Source organism: Manacus candei, unplaced genomic scaffold, assembly GCF_025592945.1.
Source record: "Manacus candei isolate 608988 ecotype Guabito, Panama unplaced genomic scaffold, ASM2559294v1 h1tg000018l, whole genome shotgun sequence".
In the NCBI taxonomy this organism is placed as follows: domain Eukaryota; kingdom Metazoa; phylum Chordata; class Aves; order Passeriformes; family Pipridae; genus Manacus; species Manacus candei.
The window spans coordinates 7,981,412-8,002,290 of record NW_026138066.1 but is presented as its reverse complement, the minus strand read 5'-3'; the positions used below and the strand labels follow the sequence as shown (position 1 = coordinate 8,002,290).

At 46.2% G+C, this 20,879-nt stretch overlaps 1 protein-coding gene across 2 annotated transcripts in view; it reads right to left on the bottom strand.

Annotated features, from left to right (window-relative positions):
* Positions 1–20,879, bottom strand: part of CACNG2 (calcium voltage-gated channel auxiliary subunit gamma 2) — a 52,695-nt gene that overhangs the window by 2,548 nt on the left and 29,268 nt on the right. For both annotated transcript variants that reach the window (XM_051784636.1, XM_051784637.1), the window contains one exon: positions 2,693–2,776. In XM_051784636.1, coding sequence (XP_051640596.1) covers positions 2,693–2,776 — 84 coding nt within the window. The remainder of the gene's footprint in view (positions 1–2,692; positions 2,777–20,879) is intronic.

The following is a 20,879-nucleotide window of genomic DNA, read 5'->3' as shown; positions in this document are numbered from 1 at the left end:
GCTCATGGGCAGTTCAGGGGGAGCCAACGGTCTGCTGGAGCTTGTGTTGTGAATATTCGTGGTTTTTTTTAACTAGGAAGGCCTTCTCTCCTCCCTTCACAAGAGAAAATAAGCTGTTAAAGTGTGAAATGAAGCCTTGCTTGATAAAGGAATGTATCAGACGGGCTGGTGCAATTCTGCTTGTGGAGCAAAGATCTGTAAAGGGGGATGAAAGCTAATCCTTCCTTGCCTGCAAGAATGAACCCTACTGAAGCAAACACAGGACTTTTTCCTAAGGGGTCAGTGACCATGCTTCAAAGACCCTGTTGGCTCTGGATCCTACCAGGCTCTTTGAGGGGGGCCTAGCCCACTCCCTGTGCATGGGGAATGCAGAAGGCAGGGACAAACCTCTCTTGTCTGGCTGTGTGTCAGGGAACAGGATAGCAGAAATAACTATTTTAACAGCTTCTGGAATGTAAGGTGGGATTTGACAATGGGAAGCTTAAATGGCAGGAAGCTAACATCAAGCCGACACCCACCGTTCAGAGGGTTTCTAGAGGATTGGTTGCTCAGTCCTGCAGCCTGATCCTGACTAGGTCAGTTTCATCTGTCTTAATTCTAAAATTCACCCTTGTTGAGAGAACACAAGGTTGCTGACTGACATGGGGAGCTGCGGGTGTTATATGACAGGGGAGAACAGAAGCCTTACTCAGCCCCTCAGGAGAGGGGCCAGTAAGAGAGGGGTAGAATCTCCTCCAGTCTTCCTGGAGCCTGTAGCCTGAAGAGAAGGGGATGGTGTTCGTATGGTCTCTTACATCATCTGTGTCTTCTAGCGAAGAAATGCAGAGATGCTTCTGCTTCCTCTCTGACAACAGGCATTTGATTTCAAAAAGCCCAAGACACTTTATGTGGATGGCTAGCAGAAGTAAAGTCTAAGCCCTTCTAGCCAGGCCATGGACACTGCCCCATAATTGTCCTTGTCCCCTGAATGAGGGAACTGCCTAGTCCGATATTGTTCCTGCCAGTGCCACCAGGCATCGCCCATGCAGAGCACCCAGGGACTTTGGTTTGGCAGAAGTTCTGGGAAGAAGCTGTTCAGTGGGGTCCTTCTCCAAGCACGTCTAAGCCAGAAGAAATCCCACTTCCCTCAGGAATGACCCAAGTAGTCCTTAATTGACTTGCCAAATCCCTCTTTGAACCTGGTTCTTTCTGAAAGAGGGCTCTACCCTGGGGACAATGTCAGGTCCTGATGCTGGGCCAGTTTTTGTCTTCAGATCTTGTTCTCTCCGAGGGAACAGACCCATCCTTCTTGAGATGTTTGGCCCCTTCCCCCAGCTCTTTTTTTCTGAAGTGCAGCTGATGCTGCAAGCACCTTCCTCGCTCCCAAACAGCTCTGCAAGGGCTGGTTTGCCCCCGGAGGCAGCCTGCACAGTCGCTGTGCCAAACTGGATCAAACGCCTGTCTTCAGCTCTGCCGTTCAGGGGCCGTGCAGCAATTAAGAGACCAGTGCTGCAGAAAGGCAGCTGAAAGAAGCAATCTCCCTGTGTTATTTACAGTTTACAGTGGATGGAGAACTGTTTGAGAAACCAAGAGGAAGCAGCATAAGATCTGCCTCTTTTCACATACAAATGAGCCTCACAGATCCTAAATTATCTCTCTCCTCCCTGCCGCAGGGCTGGGTCTCCACATCTGGCTTGGAGCACGCCCAGATGACAAGGAGCTATTCTGAAAGACTCCTGGTCTTTGGAAGCCTTTGATGCTTAACCTTGAGAGGTCAAAAACACTTATCTCAGATTTCTGAAGAAAGAAGTTCTCATGATGTCAAAAGATGCTGGGCTTGTGAAGAGAGGGCAGGATAGCAAGGTGGGAGGAGGAGTGTTCCCTGTTCAGCTGCACTGAAGGAAGAGTAAGCTCCTGCCTCTGGGGTGGGTGGAAATGCTGGTTGGGGAGGGCAACCAGGGAGGGCAATATATGATGTGGATCTGCTCTGCTAGTCAGGATGCCGCTGTGCAAAGCAATGTGAGATTCCCTCACTCATAGGCTGGACTTGGAGCTCAGGCAACATTTCCTTACAGACATGCCATATGCCTGGGATATAGCACCTCTCTCAAGGGCTCTGGGTGAGCACCAGGTCTTTTCTTCAAAGGGCTCTGACTGTCCTTATTCCTACTCCTTGCTCCCATCACTAAAATCTCTTAAACCAGCAAAGATCAGATCTGCAGCCTCTATAGGGAAGTGGTATTTGGTGAAAAGTGGAGACAGCAATAGGTGCTCCTCAGACACAACCCAGCCAATTTGTTCAGTCTGATGCCACTGGAGTATCAGTATAAGAAAATATAAACTTTCTCTGCTTTAGGAGGACACACACACTCACACACACATTGGCCCCGCTAGCCCAGTCTGACCTCATGCCCACTCAGCAGCTTTTCAATGGATTTGAATTCAGACTTTGAATTTATATCACAATTAATTGCTGTTAATTAAAAAAAGCCACGGTTCGTTACTCTGAGTTTGAAACTTGCACTGTCTCATGGGCAGGACCCAGGGAGGTGAGAGTGGAGCCATTTTTAGTGGGTGAAAAGGCTCTGGGGTCACCTCCTCTGTCCTGGTGAGCCTCACAGGTCCCAGTGTCTTCACCACCCTATCTTTAGAAAACAAAAGGCACCCGACGCTAGCACCTATGAGCCATGGCAAGAAGAGCCTGCGGACTTACGGAGGAAATATTCTGCTGTATCGGCTTCATAATCTGCATCCTCAGGGAAGTGATCGATTTGCTTACACAGACCTTTAAAATTCCCTAGGGAACAAGAAAAAAAAAGAACAAATGAGAACACCAAAGCCTGCCTTGCAGGAACAGCTGCCCTCTCCATCACCCTTTGTGCCCACCCTACCTTCCTTCCAGGAAGCATACCCACTCGTGTGTGGATGCCCATTAAATGCCCAGGTCCTCTCCTTGCACACTCACACATATATCTCCTTATTTACACAGGAATATGGGGTTTGCTGTCTGGATCCAGCCTGATGCCCACCTAGTCCAGCACCCCCTCGCTTGATGGAGAGAGCACCAGAAGCTCTGTGACTCCTGCTGCAGATAGGCAGGAGAGCACTGCCCACCTCTGAGGGAGGTGGGACAGGAAAAGGAGCCAGAGTCTGAGTCACACTGCAAAGTATAAGTGTCAGGGTCCCCTCCCTCAGCATTGACTGGTGTAACTGTGGGTGTTTCTGTTTCACCTGGAGTGGCCTCAGTAGATTCCAGCAGTGCTGTGTACATCAGGGTGATCTGTTTTGGGTACAAAAGTGTTTGTTTCTTTCAGCTGTGACTTTGCTGCCTTTTCACGTGGTGGGCAGCATACGTCTCTTTGTTCCAGTGTGGTGGGGGAACAAAAGTTCTTAATCTACTTTCTCCATATGTATGCGTACCTTTGCCAGGCCTCCTCTTGTTACCTGTCACAGACAAAGGCTACAAGAAGCTTGGTGCGAGTGTATATATGCAGCTCAGCAGCAAAACATCCTTTGCATTGGGGGAGCAAAATCTTCCACCAGAAGTGGGGTAAACTGGACTGGACACACTCATTTCCATCAGGCTGGTGTATGTACAGGGCCTTCTGCTAGCTTTAGTCATGGGGCACCCTTTTTCACACACTCCATGGCCAATAAAGCCATTCCAGCAGGAAGCCAGTGACATCTTCCAAGTCTTTTGCTATCTGGGATGTCTATCAGATTCTTACTTTCATCATTCGTGTCTCCTCTTGACATCAGGTATACCACTCCAGAGAGGTACTCCTCAAGCCACATCGTAATTTTCATCATGACCACTGCTTGGTTAGTGTCTCAAACGATCAGGTTGTCCATGCATGTACGGGACTGACCGCATGAAAGGCAGTTTCAGTATACTTCCTGGGGTTCCCCCAAACTTTTTCTTCTACCTTCTATTCCATTTCCCTCTGGACACTTGCACTGACTGGCCATTAACACAGAACTGATAGACACATTCTGTTCAGAAAGGAGAAATATGGTGTCTGCATGATGTGCAGATCCCATGGGCCTCCTCACCAGAGGTCAACTACCAAAGTAGCTCGGGCTGATTGATCCCTCAGCAGAAGCATTCGGAGCCTGAGTCTGGAGAATGGCAAATGCTGTGGCAACCTGGGAAAGCCTCCTGCCACCCTGATCCTGAGCCCAGCTGCTGAACCAGCTGGGTGTGTGCAGGGTGAGGGGAGAGTGAAGCCACCACATTTGTGATTGTTGCCTCTGGGAAGGATGGCTGGTGAGCAACCCAGAGCTCTTCCACGCCAACCCTACCCAGGCTGAGACCTTCCCGCACTATGTCAGGTCCCCAGATCATACCTTGGAAGTTTTATTCCAGATGAATTTGGATGGTCTTTCAGCTATTTGTGAATGGCTGGAAGAAGGACCAAGCTCAAAGGATTTTCCCCGAGTTTCTTTTTGAGGCCAAGCCTGGCTGGATCAATGTTTGGGATGCTTTGGGAAGCAGTGCTGAGCAAATAGTTGTAGCAGGCAGATAGGCGGGTTCCTCTAGGTCTGCCTTCAGGTTTGATTTTTTCTGTATGCAGTTGGCTTGTGTCTGATGCCTCCAAGGTACCTATCACCTTTAACTACTAATTCAAAGAGCTTCTGTGAAGAGGCTAGAGACAGCAGAGAGGAGTGTGTGTGTGCATTAAGAGGTAAGCAGTAGGAGAAGAAAGTAGGAACAGCGCCTCTCTGTGTACCTCTGACGTGCTATTCCAACATTGAATCTGTGAGTTATGAAATAAGGCTATTAATCACTCATCCTCAATCCAGTTATCTCATTCAAGAAGTGTCTGCTTCTCAACCATGGCTCTTCTGGAAGGAAAGTTTCATAGCCAAGCAGATTCCCTTGGCACACTCCCACCCTGCTACTTGCCCACTAAAATACCTGTGAGGCAGGCAGATACAGCATGAAGGGGGTCCTTTCCCTAGCTTGCCCCTGACTGCCTGGGGTCATCTGCCTGTGGCAGATGAGCAGTTCGTCATTCTAGTCCTTTGGCTGTGGTCACTGCTGTACAGTGCAGGTGAACACTAGCACTCTTTGGGGCATTGGGGAGGTCTCCAGCCTCAGATTTCAGCTCCTTGCCCACCAGATCCCAAACATTGAGTTCCTCCTGCCCATACATGCTGGGAGAGCAGGCAGAGCCTGCATGTATCTCCCAGGTGATGCTCCCAGCACACAGCTGGAGCTTCTTGATTGGAATTAGCCAGGGAGGGAAGAGGCAGTGAATCTGGAAACCCCCTCACTGTGTGCCATCCTTTCCCTGCTTCCTTTTTTCTCCCTCTTCCCTGCTCTGTTTCATGCTGAATTTGAGCCTGATTAATTCCTATGTAAAGAATCAAGCTGCTTGGAGAAGATGCTGCATCTTGTGCAGGTTGTCTTTTATATGGACTTGCGTGGGATAATTAGTTAGAGGCTCAGCTGCCTAGGCAGAGTGAGGGGACATGCAGACTCCTCAAAAATCTGCTCCCGGGGCTGAGTGTCTCAAAGGCTTTGCTGACCTGGCTCAGCAAGGTGCTTGGCCACTGGGGTGTTCAGCCTTGGCTTGTTTAAAATGCTATGACATTGTGGAGCTGCCCTTCTCCACAGGCTGATATGCTGTGCCAGGTTGATCCCTCTCCCTGGCTCAACCCTGCTGGGGTTCATGAAGGCAGTGTTGGTCCCACTTTAGCCCCTGCTTTGTCTGTGCTCAGCACAGAGCGCCGTGGCTCTGGATGCTATTTGCCTGTGTTACCACACCCTCTCCTCCAATGCCTCCTAGCTCCTCTGGGCGATGGATGGGGAACGGATGCAGAATTTAGGTCATTAATGCGCTAACTGGGAATATAAGAGAACAAGATTCAGTTTTTGCTCTGCCACAGGCATGCTGTTAAAACCACTTCTCTCTGCCTCAGAGTCCCACCCTGTAAAATGGGGGTGACAGCACTCCTCTGCCTTGTGCTGTACGGGGACGCGTTAAAGAGGGCATGGTGTGGGTGCGCTGGTGCCGGCGGCTGTGCGAGTGCACAGGGTAGGTGAGTGATGGATGGCAGCGGTTCAGAAACCCGCTCTGTGTGGGGAAGGCCTCCATGTCACTTCTTGCGCCAAGGTCACTCGGCAATTCTCTGACGGACATCTGTGGCCTGCTGAGATGGTGCAGCAGCCTCCCTGGCACCTGTGCTGGTAGAAGCAGGGAGGGGAGATGGAGCAGCTCAGCAGTGCTGCTGAGGTCTGACACAACAGCCTTTTGCTGTGCTGCACGTGTGGTTTGTGGAGGGAGGGTAAGAACTGTATGCCACCCTACAGTTATTACTCCTGAATGGCTAAGCAAGAGCAAATCATTATTTGGGAGGGCATGTAGGGCTCTGAGAGCCCCCCAAGGGAGTAAGAGCAACATCTCCTCTGTACTTTGCCCTCCCCATTCTTCCCGACTCAAGCTATTTCATGCTGTGAACCTTGAAACAGGCATGTGTTGAGCTCTCTAGCTTCTCCCGTGCTCCTCTCTGAGAAACTTAAGCCACATGCTTCCACCTCCTCCCTGTAGCTCTCCCACTGCTGTTCAGGCTCTTCCCTCATCCTTTCTCATGCTCACCCACAAGATCTTCCTCCTGTTTCTCAGTCTCTCTCATTCATCACTGCCACTTCCCTCTCCTTCATGTATCAGTGTGGACAAACTCCGAACAGGGTTGTCCACACCCTGGTTTGGGGTGTGCAGGCTGCAAAGGAGGTGGGGAGGAGTACTGTCTTGTTTCAGGACAGAAGGGATGCCCAGGTCCATGGAAAATCCCCTGTAAGCAATCCCCATATCCCCTGGAGATTACTGGGAGTCTTTAGACAAGATCACCACCGTTTGCTTGTTGCCTTCCCAAACTTGGAAAACACAGTCTGGATGAGCTAGGATTGGTGCAACAGGCACCTCCCCAGTGCCTGGGCTAGGACAGGTCATTAAGAGCAGAGACAACCTACCATACCGTCAAGATGGACTGAATGTCTAAGATGCATGAAATAAAATGTCAACTGCGCCTTCATCCTTTAGAGAGACCTCTTCCAGTGTGGCCAGGTCATTATTTGGGTCCATGCTGCCTATCCAGGACAGCTGGCAGCCGTCAATTCTGCTGCAGCGAGACTCAGACCAAGTTACCCCCGATGAGATCCTGGCTCAGTATTGTTGGTGATGTGGTTTATTTTTGTGCCACTTTGTGCAGCCCTGTCTCTTTCAGAAGTCTCGCTTGCCTGCAGAGTGCAATCCATTGCAAAATAGTAAGTTCCAAAGAATGAAAAGCTACTCCCTTCCTGCAGGGTAGGAACACTTTTAAATGGTCAGGACCATACATCTGAAAACTGGGAGCCAGAGGCAGAGGCAAAGACATCCAAAAGGAGAGAAGCAGACAAAGAGGGATAAGAACAGAAAGACCTGTTTTCCCAGAATGATTTGTGATATTTCCATTTATGGAGAAAAGCAATCCACTGAAAGCTTTTCTTCAGTATCACTCTCTAATTTAGCAGAGGTTTTGGCATGATAGCTTCTAGAGAAATAAATAAAGGGGACTGGATATAGCTGTTGCCTCTAAAAGCTGAGAAAGATGGCTTGGTGTTGGCCAAAGATTCAGTATCTGTTTCCATCACACACTCCCTTTATCATTTTAGGCAAGCCACTTAACCCCCCTCTTCTTTCACTTGAAATGGGAATAATGGTGTTTCCCTGCCTCAGGAAAATAGCCTGAGGATACTTATATTAAACATATGAAAGTGAACAGACACTGGATCATTTGGGCCAGATAATTGTCCCCACTGTCTAGGTCAAATGTAACATGCTGATTTTTGATGTAACATGCTGATTTTTGATGCGACCTTCTCCCTACATGAAGGCTGTGCACAAGTTCTTAGAAGTTCCCACTTGTGATTCCTGCCTTAGGAGTAAACTTTGTTGCAGATTGAACTATATTTGATATCTACCCATGAAAGATATACGAGAAATGGCAGGTAGTCAGCCACAAGCACAAACATTTCTTTCTGCTCCATGACTCTCTTTCTGAGCAGAGTCCATTTGGTACCAGGTGGTGAAGTGGGGCTCAGAGCCAGCCTCTGGGCTACAAAGACAAATTCCACAGCTATGTAGCATGCTGGCATGTCTTTCTTACATGCATTGGCAAAAGGCTTCCAAACCAAGAGAGGAGGTCTGGCATGCCTGTCAAAAACTGACATTGGTGACACTGAGTTGTTAATGCCCAACTTGACATGACTGTAAGAGGAAGGAATGAGGTTTCATGAAATGCAGAAGAAAGCACAGGAAAAGCCCTTTGAAGGCGCTTTGATTGCTCTCCTCCCTCCCAAGAAAGAAACACTCGAGAGCACTCATCATTTTGGGGGATTTGGAGCTGATGAAAAGCACAGTGGCAGGGAGCACAGACAGTGCTCGCAGGCATCTGCCTTTACCCACCTGTGCTGACGTGCCCAAAAGAAGGACTGGTCCTTCAAAAGAGCTCATTATCCCTCTTGGGGAATTTCTCTATAGATAGCACCTTACAAAAATGAGGCCATCTCTTCACATGCCTCAGAACACAGGTTACAGTGTGTAGGGTTAAAACAGCAAATGTAGCCACTGTGCACAAGACATGGTCATTCTGGGGCTTGAGCTGGTTCTGCTCTTACAGCTCTGACCCTGCACAGCAGCAGGAGATGCTGTGCTAGTGGCAGTACTTTTTGACCCAGGTGGATAATTTTCAGACCGAAGAGTCTGAAGTCCTCATTAGGGACATGTCCACTACAAGGTGAAGCTCAGTGGGGCAGCAAATGGGGTCTGTGGAGGTGAGCCTGGGACAATAGCAGAGATCCCATGGGAACAATGAACCATCAGAAATCTTGCCACCTTCCCATCTAAATGCAATATACCTGCTTTGATGTGGTCTTCTTCAATGCAAACGTGCAGCAGTGCATATGTTAAAAAAGCCAAACAAAACCCTAGCAACATAACCAGTGTGTTGCATATATAATTCTCTCCCTGGGGAGAGGATAAAAGAACAAACCACATGTGACTGATATCAAGCCCCATCACTTAATATGCCACTGGAAATCATTCAGATATTGTGCTGAAGAAGCCTGTAAAAGAACTGGTGCAAAATAGAAATTGATCTTATAGTTATGAAAGAATATCTGCCCTGCCTACAAGGTAGAACCATTATACCAGCTCTCCTCACATTATTATTAATAATCATGTTTATTACAGCTGTTGCCAAGGATCAGATTATAAAAAGAGTTGCAGTAAAAATGGTACAAACAGTGCCTTACAGACCACTGCTGCCTTGATGAGCATGAAGGAAGAGGTTTATCACAATGCATTAGCAGTGACCAAAGCTACAGCAACAAGATGGCCTGAACATACCAGTTCTGGAGAGATTATTTTGGTCAGGAGGTGGTTGATACAAAGAAAAATAAATGCAGACATAGATGGGAGAAATAAGTGGGAGAAACCAGTATGGGGTAGCACTGAGGAGGAGATGAGATAGAAAAAGAGTGGTATAGAAAATAGCCAGTGAGCATCAGGGAGATTAATTCCATCCAAGCTAACACCAGGCTCTTGTTCTGCCTTTTTCAGCTCTTCTCACTTACTCCTTGCAGCCATCCCTGACAATCACCCTGCAAAGGAGAGGGGTTGATGACAGAAGAATCATGGAATCCTTAAAGTTGGAAAAGACCTCCAAGATTATTGAGTCCAGCCTTTGATCCATCATCACAATGCCAACTAAACCATAGCTCTAAGTGCCATACCCAGTCTTTTCTTGAACACTTTCTGGGGTGGTGACTTCACCACTTCCCTGGGCAGCCCCTTCCGATGCTTAACCACCTTTTCAGCGCAAAGGCAACACACGTGCTGCTGTAGGTGCTCAGGTCCCTCCTGTGGAGCCCCAGCAGTGTGGGAGTGCAGAAGAGCCCCATCACATCCTGGCATTGCCTGCATGGTCCCCTGCAGCACTCTGCTGCGGCAGCCAACGGGGCCCACGCTGCGTTACGGCCGGACTCTGTGCTGCTGTCAGCCTTGATCCACTTTGCATTTTTCCTTGGAGGCGGCAGCCTCCTCTCCTTCCCACCCCGCTCGATACTTCTGCTGCGTGCTGCTAAGTAGCTGATAGACTCTGCCTCAGAGCTGGCTATAGCTGTTCCATGGACGTGGGTGGAGATGCAGTGGTAGCAAAACCTTTTATTAAGATTATATGAAGATTTCCATTTATAAACACCCTTTTTTTACAGGGTTGTAATTTTCAAAAATATCCTTGCTATGGCTTGAAATTTCCCATGCTTTGTCACAGGCAGAGAGTGAGATTGTCTGGGAAAATTGGGCAAAGGCTCTTGAATGCATTTTGGTGCAAACACAAATCCAGCACATTTGAGTTTTACAAGCTGAAATATTGCGGGTGGCTGGATTTCAGAGACTGCTAGACATCTGTCCAAGTCACAAATGAAAAACCTCAACACAGCAATAATAAAAATCATTCAAAAAATCCTTTTTTTGCAGGCATCCAGTACAGACGTCTCCCACGGTAAACAATTGGCTCTGTTTTCTAGACTTTGCCAGAATCAAACCTGAGCTGAATTTCTTCTGAAAATAGTACTAAACACAAAAATGTATTAAGCTTATCTAAATAATCTAAAGCTGTGGATAACTGTGCTCCTCTTAATGTTCTATTTCTCTCATTTCCCATCAGTGCTAGCATTCTGGAATTGAAAACAGTTTTATAAATGCACGTGTACCAACTGCATGTTACAATTTAATTTATTTGTCAGTGAAATAATTTGGTTTTTGTAAATGATATTATCCTTTGTGATTCAGTGAATGAGTAAAGCATTGACAACATCTCTGATTCCTCAGCAGAGAGGTCAGAAACTATTTCTACAGTTGTTAGAGTGACTAGTGTCACTCTAGGTGGGAAAAACATATGAACTTTCTGGCATACAACCTCTGTTGCAGAGTTTTCAAGGTATATTTGCTGAGTTAGTAAAAGCTACTGCCTTTGCCTTGCAAGAAGAGACAGAACTAGATTTTAAATGAGCTGGAAACCAGAAAAAGAATTGAGAAAAAGGCTTGTAAATAGTTGTGCTCAGATGTTGTAGCATGATGTTGGCTTTCAAACTCCAAGAACACAGCTTAAGTGCTGAAGCTGCTGTGGTGGATGTTGGAGAAATGAAGGCAGAAGTTGATAAGGACATGGAGAAAAGTCCAGGCAAAACAGAAAGGGCAAGCAGAAGAAATCAAGATATTACTGTGGATTAAAAAAAAAAATCTGTCAATTTGTAGCAAGAACATTTATGTGTGTGTGTGTAACGAGTCAAATGTGACACTACAACTGTGAGCCGAGTGACAGGGAGGGTGATGCAATTATCTACAGTGAGAGAGAAGTGATGTGCATAAGGTGTGGGAGGAGAGGAGATGCTCCATATCTATCACAGGCAATACCAATCCACAGCTGCCCATCCAGATGTTAGAGGAAGGGAGACACCAATGTAAGCCTGGAGGGAAGGGGGTGGATGGGATGGAGGGAGTATTTAAGAGCTGTTGCATCTCTTTTCATTTTTTTTTTTTTTCCCTATCACAGCAACAATATTGTAACTAGGACAGGTTTTGCATATAGGGTTACAGCATCAAACTCTCAGAAATCAGAGCATGTAAACAACATCCTAGCTGGATGAGGACCTAAGGACTGAACCATCTCAAACTTGGACTCAAAGACCTAAAGCTCAGACGGATTAATGTCTCCTCAGAAGTATACAGAGGAAAACCACGGGCTAGAATATTTGTGACTTAGTCCATCCTATTGGGTTGCATTTTTCTGCTCTGTGTTGCTTATCTATGAGTGTGCATCAGAGGACAGAGTCAGGCTCACCTTGTACAGTAGGTCATGTTTTGGGTCAGTGACAAGACTGTAACTCTAGCGGTCATTGGAATTAACTGTGCACAGGCACAGATTTAACTGGCAAGAAAAGAGGATGAAATAGCCCTCCTTACATGGTGAAAAGTGTCCTGTGCAGTCTGGGACAGAGCCACAAACGGTGCATGCCTTGGTTCAGATACAAGCTGACCCTCTAGCTCAGTGGGAACTTGGGCTTGGCAATTCCCAAACTCCAGATCTTGAATCTTGTAATTGTAATGCTGTGTTCACAAGGTTTTTTGAATGCAATTTCCTTAGTCACTTTTAAATTATGAAGGAGGAGAAAAGGCACTTCAAATCTTTCATCTCCAACTCCACAGTGCATTTGTCTCTGACATATCCAACTGGATCTATATGGAGACGCTGTCCTTGGTTAAACTGGTGTAAATCTAGTGTGACTCTGAGCTGCTCCTTCAGCAGTTATGGCCACAAACAAGAGAGAAATTAGGCTTGCAGCTGTTAATTAGCTCATGAAGTATGTGGTGTGCTTTAGGGTCCTTCAGGATGCAAAGCACTATGTAGCAGTTTTTATTAGTTATTAATAATAAAAATACCCGAGAACCCCAGGGAAATAATGAAATAATCCAAAGAATGGAACAAGTCGATGACAGAGACAGCTTTCAATACATCCTCTCTCTTCTGTGCCACTTAAGCTCTCCTCCCCCTTCTCCTCCAAGGCTCAGACACATGCAGGAAGGGAGAGCCCCCCATCACACGTGTTTAGCAAGTTGGCAGTCTCAGCAAGTCTCCTGTATTCTCCCACACGATATCGTCAGCCTGCAGTAGGAATTGTGAAATCTGTAACAAAATTGACATCCAGCAGTAGAAATTTTGGGGAATAGCAGGGTGTGGGATATCCTCAGCTCTCATGGAAAATTGCAACCCTGCCCCCACTGGTCCCAAGCACCTTTCATTTTATTGCCCTCCCTTCCTCTGGGAAAAGGACTGGGGAGGTGGGCACTGCTTGCTCTCTTTCAAGATCTCTAGGTGAGAGCTGGGGGTCCTTCTGCTGTTGCCTGAGTTGGAGTGAGTGGCTCCACTGGGGATTCACAACCTGTTTTGGCTATTCCAGCCCAGGAGATGGGCATTGGAGTCTATTTTAGGTGAGGAAATAGAACAAGGGAAGGGCTGGGTTTTCTCTAGCACTTTTTTACCCCAGGGAACCCAAAGCCCTTCATGCAACACTGAGAAAGATTCCCCAGCGAGGTGACTCCACAGATGAGTGTGGCAGCCATTACATGCTCACTGAGCTCTCACTCGCCCGCCCTCGGAGAACAGAGGCGGCTTTGCCCAGGCAGGGAATATTGGTTATCCCTTACTCTGTTCAGAGAATGCTCTGGGATTTTTGCTATCCCTTCAGGCAGCCCACCAGAGATGGCCGGGGGGAAATGGGGGTAGGATTTCCTTGGCAGAAAGCCCTGCTGACTGCAGCGCTTCAGGTTGAGCTGCAACGTGCAGGGCCATGCACTCACAGAGCTTCTCTGCACTGTGTCCTTTGTGCCCTGAAACGCACCACTTACAAATCAGAAAATTAAAGCCACAAGGAAGAGGTCAGGCCTTTCCAATTTTGCAATATCCTCTGGCAGCCACTTTATCTTGCCCTGCAGCACTGGTGGTTTGTGAGAAGCTCAATCCAGAGCAGATTCCTCACTGTGCTCTGGGGAACACCCTGGGATGAGGGGAATGTGAGTGTCCTGAAGCTCTGTAGGATGTTAACCCCTGGTAAATCCACTCCTGACCTGGACCTCACTCACAACACTATCCAAAGCCTCCCAAATGTTCCTGAAGCGATAAAGAATAAAAAACTGGAGGGAAGATGGGGCTGATGTACAGCAAACCCCTTCCTACAGACAGCTGAGGAGTAAGCCACTGGTCTCCAGCTATCCCAGAAAGGGGAGTTCCCTACTTTGGCAATGTCTCCAGGGTGGAGACAGCCTCCATTGCCACCCTTCCCAATCAGCCTGAATTCTGAATTCAAACATGAATTAATATTGTTTCTTACATTTCCCAGCTATGCTAGGATTTGGGATTTGAAGAGTTGTCTGGATTACATGTATGGATTCCAAAACATTATAGGCTCATATCTCCCTCATGTTTTGGTGCAATTGTTGGCAAGGCGAATACCCAGAGTAACAACTGGACTGATCTGTGAAAGTTGTAGGAAAGCATTGCCCTCTGTGCTAAAAGAGCCAGGACACAGAGTTTGCTTTGTTACACAGATCATGCTTGTTTTGTACTTGGGTTGCTGGAATTCAGAAAATGTTGGTAAACACAGCCTATATCCCACAGGGCTGCACAGGGTAGCTGGCCCACATGAGTATGATCAAATTGTGTTAGCACAGCTATGCTGTGACTCCCAATGTCTCCAAACGAGCTGCTGCTGCTTTTCTAACTTGCTGCTTTACTCATAATCCATATCAAACACTAGGTGTTAAAGTAGATATTGCACAGATTTGATTTTAGGTCCCTTTTTATGCAGCTGAGCAAAAAACAAATGCCAAGCCTTGCTAATGCTGTTAGCTTTTAGAGGCTGCTATTAGAACGTTAATAATTTTATTATTGTTATTTCCTCAGGGTTGCAAGTACCTCAGTGATTTACAAGGAAACAAAGTCACTTGGCCCTCTCTTGAAGCTCTTACAACAAAAGTTAGACTTAAGCACAGCACTGGGCTTATTTAACAAGGAAACAGTGCCAGCAGGGTGTTTGGAAAAGGGAAGTTTATAGCAGCACAGGATCATGAGACATTTATGGTTGTGTGCACGAGTGTAGCCTGTTAGTTTATGCTGGCTTTTAAAAAGAGAAGCATGGAGGGGAAAGGTGTGCTAGATTTAGGACAAAACCTGCAAGAAAAATGAGAGGAGGTCAGTGAGGGAGGGATGATTTGGAAAGCGGAGATTGAAGAGGAGGCTGCAAAGGAGGTGTGAAACTACCTGTGGCACAGCCAGAGAAGGCATACGGGGGAGCAGGTACTGCTGCTCAGTCATAATAACCCCTTTGAAGCTTGACTGCAAGTCGTGCTTCTCCACCAATATTTTTTCATCCATTGAGTACACTAATTTATTACAGAAGAGTCTGTAGGTGTGAGCTATGTGCTAAGGCTAATCTCTGAAGCGTTTTCAGCTACTCTACACATTACATCACTCTTGCGTCCCAGGGAGGAGGCAATTCATACTGGGATAAAATTTACTCACAATATTAGACTGGGGAATATTATTTCTAAAGTGATCTCGTCCAGTTACATTCAGTTAGAAATGTGAAAGGCTGTTTCAGGGTTTTGAATCATGCCCAAGCAGGTACCAAGTCACCTTTGTGGTCTGGATTGTATTACCCAGACACAAGCCCATGAGAGCTTCTTACATCAAACTGTACCTCTGTACCTCCCCACCCACACCACACAAGGAGTAATGTACATCTCAGAACTGAGACTTCCGTGCTTGGAAGTCTATAAACAAGAGCTTGCCTCCTAAAGACTAGCAAAACCCAAATCCCTTCCATATTTGCCCACTTTTCCTTGGAAAAAATTGCCAGTTCTCCACTGGAATCACCTCCTCAGTTTCTAATTTACTGCTGTAGCTGCAGTAGTCTGTGAAGTAACAACACAAGTTGTGCTGCATCCTAGATCTTAACCTCATTCTCTTACCTTTGAACTCAGCTGCCAGACAAGAAATGTGCCAAGATCAAAGAAAGGTAGCATCTCAGTCTCACTGTGTGTTTGTCTCTCCATGAGTAAATCTCTTCTCTTTTTGTTTGTGCCACAGCCACTGCTGAAAGTCATTCTTGAAGCTGGTCAGCATTTTTCAATGAAAATTTCTCAGAGAGATACAGTGTCTTTGACCTGATCATCTGAAGCCCAGGGGAATAAAGTGAATACCTGAGCTATTTGCTTACTGACAATTTCAGTGCATCTAGCTCATGGTTTTGGTATTTAAAAAAAAAAGGCTTTAAAAACCATCTTTGTTCCACCCCAGTGTAGAACAGGAAGCTTTGTAAATCCAGAGTTTTGTGGAATAGGAAAGTACTTCTACATTTTTTTCCAGCCTGCTCTCTGCGTCTACTTGACTTCATGTCAGCTACCATGCACCTTACTTAGCATGTGTTTGCAGCTTCTCTTTGGGTCCTGCTGGGACAGCTGTGGCTGCTGAAGGCACAGCTGGCCAGCTCTTCCCTGGGGAACAAAAGCTTCCCTGGGGAACAGCTTGTCCATTTAGCACTACTCACAGTTGTCACCTCGCAGTCCATCTATCTGTTTCTTCAAAATTTACCTCTGAGATCCATTGTGCATCAAGACCTCTTGATCAGCACAGCCTTGGAAGGCTGTGGCCTTGGTTTTGCTAAGCCAATATTAGAGTCATGTCAACCTCAAACATGGAATTCAGTCTATGCATTAGTCCCTGGTCCAAACTGTCTTCTGGAGACCCTTTTAGTGAACACCTAAATGAGTTTTGGCCAAGCTAGAACTAAAAGTGTGCAAGTTTTCCACTTGTTTCCTCTCTGACCTGACATAACAAATGGATTGTGCAAATGTCTCTTCAGGGCTGCCCTCCACTCCTATTGAAGGGCTCTTTTTTTCCTGTAGTGCACTTCATGGTGTGCTGTGGAGCAGAGGCGATTAATACATTAGAGCAAGAATGAATAATTTTGCTTAACACTGGGATCCTGTAACAACCCCGTCACTTGGAGATTCCCCTGCAGGTGGGGAGGGGAAGAGAGAGCATTTCTTGACTAGCTGGAAGCCTACAGAATACCTGTGGAGACTGGCAGGGAAAGCGAGTGAGCTGGGACTGGATACCTTCCAAGCATCAGAGCAAAACTGAGTCTCTCAGTGGAGGATGCTAAATTTTGACAACGGGAAAGAAACAGATAGACAAGGGGTGAGTGGGAGGGGAAAGCCTTTCCCTGATAATGCTGTCTGCTCGTAGTGTTAAACATTATTATGTATTTCCACATGCCACCATGTGTACACGGCATTTTACTGGCAGCTGAACAGGCAGAATTTTGTGCCCAGGATTTTATAATAAAAAGACCACAGCCTTTGGGACACTAGCAAGTGAGGATGCTCATCTCCTCAGAAGAGGCTCTAAGCAGCTATTAGGCAGCAGCTATGGGACCTGGATCCTGCTTCTGGTGAGGTCAGCAGAAAACTGTGGGGACAAGATTAGGCTTGAGACATTCAGGATGGAATGAGGGAAGGAAGTGCCTGAGAAAGGTCACAGGCTGTTATGGCCTGTTCATGTCTTGTTTGCTCCTGGCTTTAGCAGGGTATCTCTGAATCATTCCTTATTCTAAAGATATAATACAGTAAACAAATTTAATAGTCAGAAGGGTCAAAGCTTGCCAAGGGCATAGGAGAAATGGAAGTCACTTATGCAGGAAGACTAACTGCAGTAAATGAGTCCTGAGGGCAGGCACGAGGGAGGTGAATAAGGTTGTGCGGTGGAAGGAGAGGAAAGGACAGCAGGCGAGGAGGAGCAAAGTCATTGCTGCAGGGTGATGGAGGGGAGTTGGAGAGGGGCAGATGTGCTGAGTTAGCACCAAGGAGGATGGGAGAGGAAGGAGGGAGCAAGCTCCAACAGAGCCACGTGAGGCCTTGAAGCTGAAATGAGGAACTGAACTTTGATGTAGGAGACTACAGAATTCAGCACAGGGATTCAAGAAGAAGGAATGACACAAGTGGAACAGCAGGTAAGGAAAAGATAACATAGCTGCTGCACACTGGGTGTTTTAGTGCAAGTTTTAGGACTCCTCTATAGTCCTGCTGGGCCTCTCCAGCTCTAAGAATTGAGTGGGTTTGTGCTTTCATGATCTGGTCTAAATAGCTTGGTGAAGCATTTTCTCTATATCGCTTTCACCTAATCAATCAGCCACACATTAGGAGTGTTAACTCGTAAGGGGAGGCAGTCACTGGGAAAGGGCTGTCTAAGAGTGCTAGGATGGGCCACCACAGCAGTGGAACAACACGTCCCTGAGGGACTGAGGATCTCCCATTGTGGCCCACAGCTCGTAGGGTGCAATGCATTTCAATAGAGAGGAAAGCAGTGGGATCACCTCCTGACTTCCACGACTTTCCCAGAAGTGGATGAAGGGGATAATCCCAGCAGTAGAGCATTCCTCTGCAGCTTCCAGAGAAGATCTGTACCACTGTCTTTGTTGTTTATTGCATCTTCCCTTGGTCATGTCCTATCAAGGGTGGTTCCTGCAGGACAGAACTGCCAGAATAAGCAAGGAACATGGCTTCTTTTGGGAGAATTTCCATCTCCCATCTCTGAAACCTTGAGTAGATCCTATGTAATTTTTTTAACAGCTCATCTCTCCTTTCACTCCTCAAGCAACAGCCTACATGTGAATTTCTTCTATTTTCTCTCCTTCCAAATCTTTCAGACTTCTTGCAGTCTTTAATTTATTTCTTCAACTCTGGCGACTATTCATGCTGCCTCTTCCTCCTTCTTTACCTTCCTTCCCAAATATTGGCATGCAGTTTCGCCCAACTTTTCTCTCCCCACCCAGTGCTGCCTTGCTTAATTTGCAACAATCCCTGTTGTCTCTTCATCTCAGGATTACACTAAACTTTTGAAGCCCTTCAAACATTTTCTTCATCTGCCTATTAGTGCTCAACTGCAGTTTGACTGGCTCCCTCCTTTCATCTCTCAGTCCATTATGGCAATACCAGCAGTGCTGTGTTAATCTCCATTTCTGTCCAACACCATCTGCATTAAAAACCAAACTCAAAACTAAACAAAACCCATCACTTCAAGATCTTCTTCAGGATGCCTTATCAAGTCTCTGATTTTCAATCATTTGGATTATACTTTCAGGAACAACAGTATGAATCCCTCCTCCACATACACCATGAGACTCAGGGCAGTTTATTAAGGATAGTCTTGTTCCTAATCCTTTTTTGTTTCTTAAACTGTATTAGCCCTTACTCCCTGTTCCTCTGACACTGCTTCTTTTCCAGCACACCCATGTTCTCACCTCCTAGCCCTTTTCCAGACAGGTACAATATACTTTTTCATCTTTCAATCACAGATTTCCCCGATATATGTCATTTAGGCTCAACACCCCCCTTTCCTGAGCCTTTCTCATGCTTTTCTTCCTACTCTCCTTGCAGCCCTGGAAACATCTGACATAATTCAGTCACTCAAGAAAACAACTACTTCTCTTGACCCTGGAACCTCTCATCATTTAGGCCTTACTCCGTCTTTTTACTTTACTCCTGTTTCCAGTAATTCCATAGCTTCTGGTACTCTGCTCAGCTCTTTGAAAAGAAGCCATTATCTGCTGTGTCCTCAGGCTCCTCCATCGACACTGCTGTTCCACTTAACAAGCACCCAGAGCCTCCTTATTCTTCGTAGAGCACTTAAGAGAGTCGCTCCCTCCTGTCTCTCCTACATGACTGTCCTCATCCATTTTCTCTGTAGGTTCATGCAGACCGTAGTGCAGAAATCTAATGATCTCCTTTCTGCTAATGATGTTGGTCCCATTTCCTTTTTACCTCGTGGCAGCCGTGTGAAATGGTTGCCCACTTCATCTGTCTCGAGGTATTCATTGTGATGAAGGTACTCTTGTTTCTTAGCAACTGCTCAACTTTCAAGTGGTTCTTCGGACAGGGATGCATCTTTTGTGCTGGGATCCCCTCCCCAGAGATAAATGATCCTTTAAAATTTTTTTTCTAATAAAAATTATGATCATACTTAACATTCATACTTCTTTTCACTCCTGGAGCTCAAAGCATTTTGCAATATCAGTAAGCATTGTTTTCTCCATTGTAGGGACAGAAAAGCTGAGTCACAGAGATATTAGGGCCAATATTTTCATGTGTTCATTCATTTTATGCATCTTCATTTCTGGGAACCCAGTCTGAAATAACTTAACCTAATTGCTTTGCTGTAGGACTTGAAAAGGAGCAGTAGGTCTTGAGCACCTTTGAACAATACAGAATAGAACAGTAGGTGCAAAATATCTCAGCTGAGGCACAGAGAACTGAGTACCTATGAAAATGTAGTTGTATACCATCTGATCAAGACCACAAAAGAGCTCCATTACTTTTGACATCAGAGCCAGGGACCTCCATTCATAAGGATACTGCTGCTTCAGGGTCTTCTTTCTGCCTTAAGTGGTGGAGAGATGTGATGGTGCAAAGCATCAGGGTATTTTAGAAGTTTCAGAGTAACTCTTCTGCTCGTACTGTGACATATCTCTTCAGTTGTTTTTTTTTCTGCGAGGAAGGGAGAAAACAACACTGCCCTAGAAGAACTGGTGGTCTAACAGCTAGGCTTAATATTGAAATGATGGAAACTGCTTCAAAATTCTTCTCATCCAGCAAAGACTTCACTCTGGATCTTTTGTATTCTAGATGAGTTAATTAATTATTTGATTTTTCTGACTGCCTCTTCTCTTTCTCTTCTTCTGACTAGTGATCTCAGATCTAAGCAACCTTTTCCCCTGAAACTAGAAAGTATTTTCCTGTGACTGTCAGCTTCAACAAACTGACACTCACAGAAAAAAATGTGTTTCAGTAAAAAAATTTCTGTGAGCTCCATCAGCCACTTTATTGTCAATAGTCCTCAAAAGCACACAACTTTTATAACTGCATTGGCTTGTCCCTGCTTACCTGCAGCCTCTCTTGCCTAAGAAACTTTCTAGATTTGTACCAGCTTTTCTCAGTTAACTCCTTCACAGGTAGAATAATTCCTCTTAATATAAAACACTTGAAATAATCCATATCACTTTCCTGTCCCTCTTTGAAACCTGTTGTGCATACGTTATGTGATGATTGATGAAAAACTCAACATAAGTGCTCGCAGCCCAGAAAGCCAAGGCCAGAATCCTAGGCTGTTTCAAAAGGAGTGTGTCCAGAAGGTCAAGGAAGGTGATTCTGCCCCTCTACTCTGCTCTTGTGAGACCCCCACCTGGAATACTGCGTACGGCTCTGGCGTCCATAACATAAGGAAGACACAGAACTGTT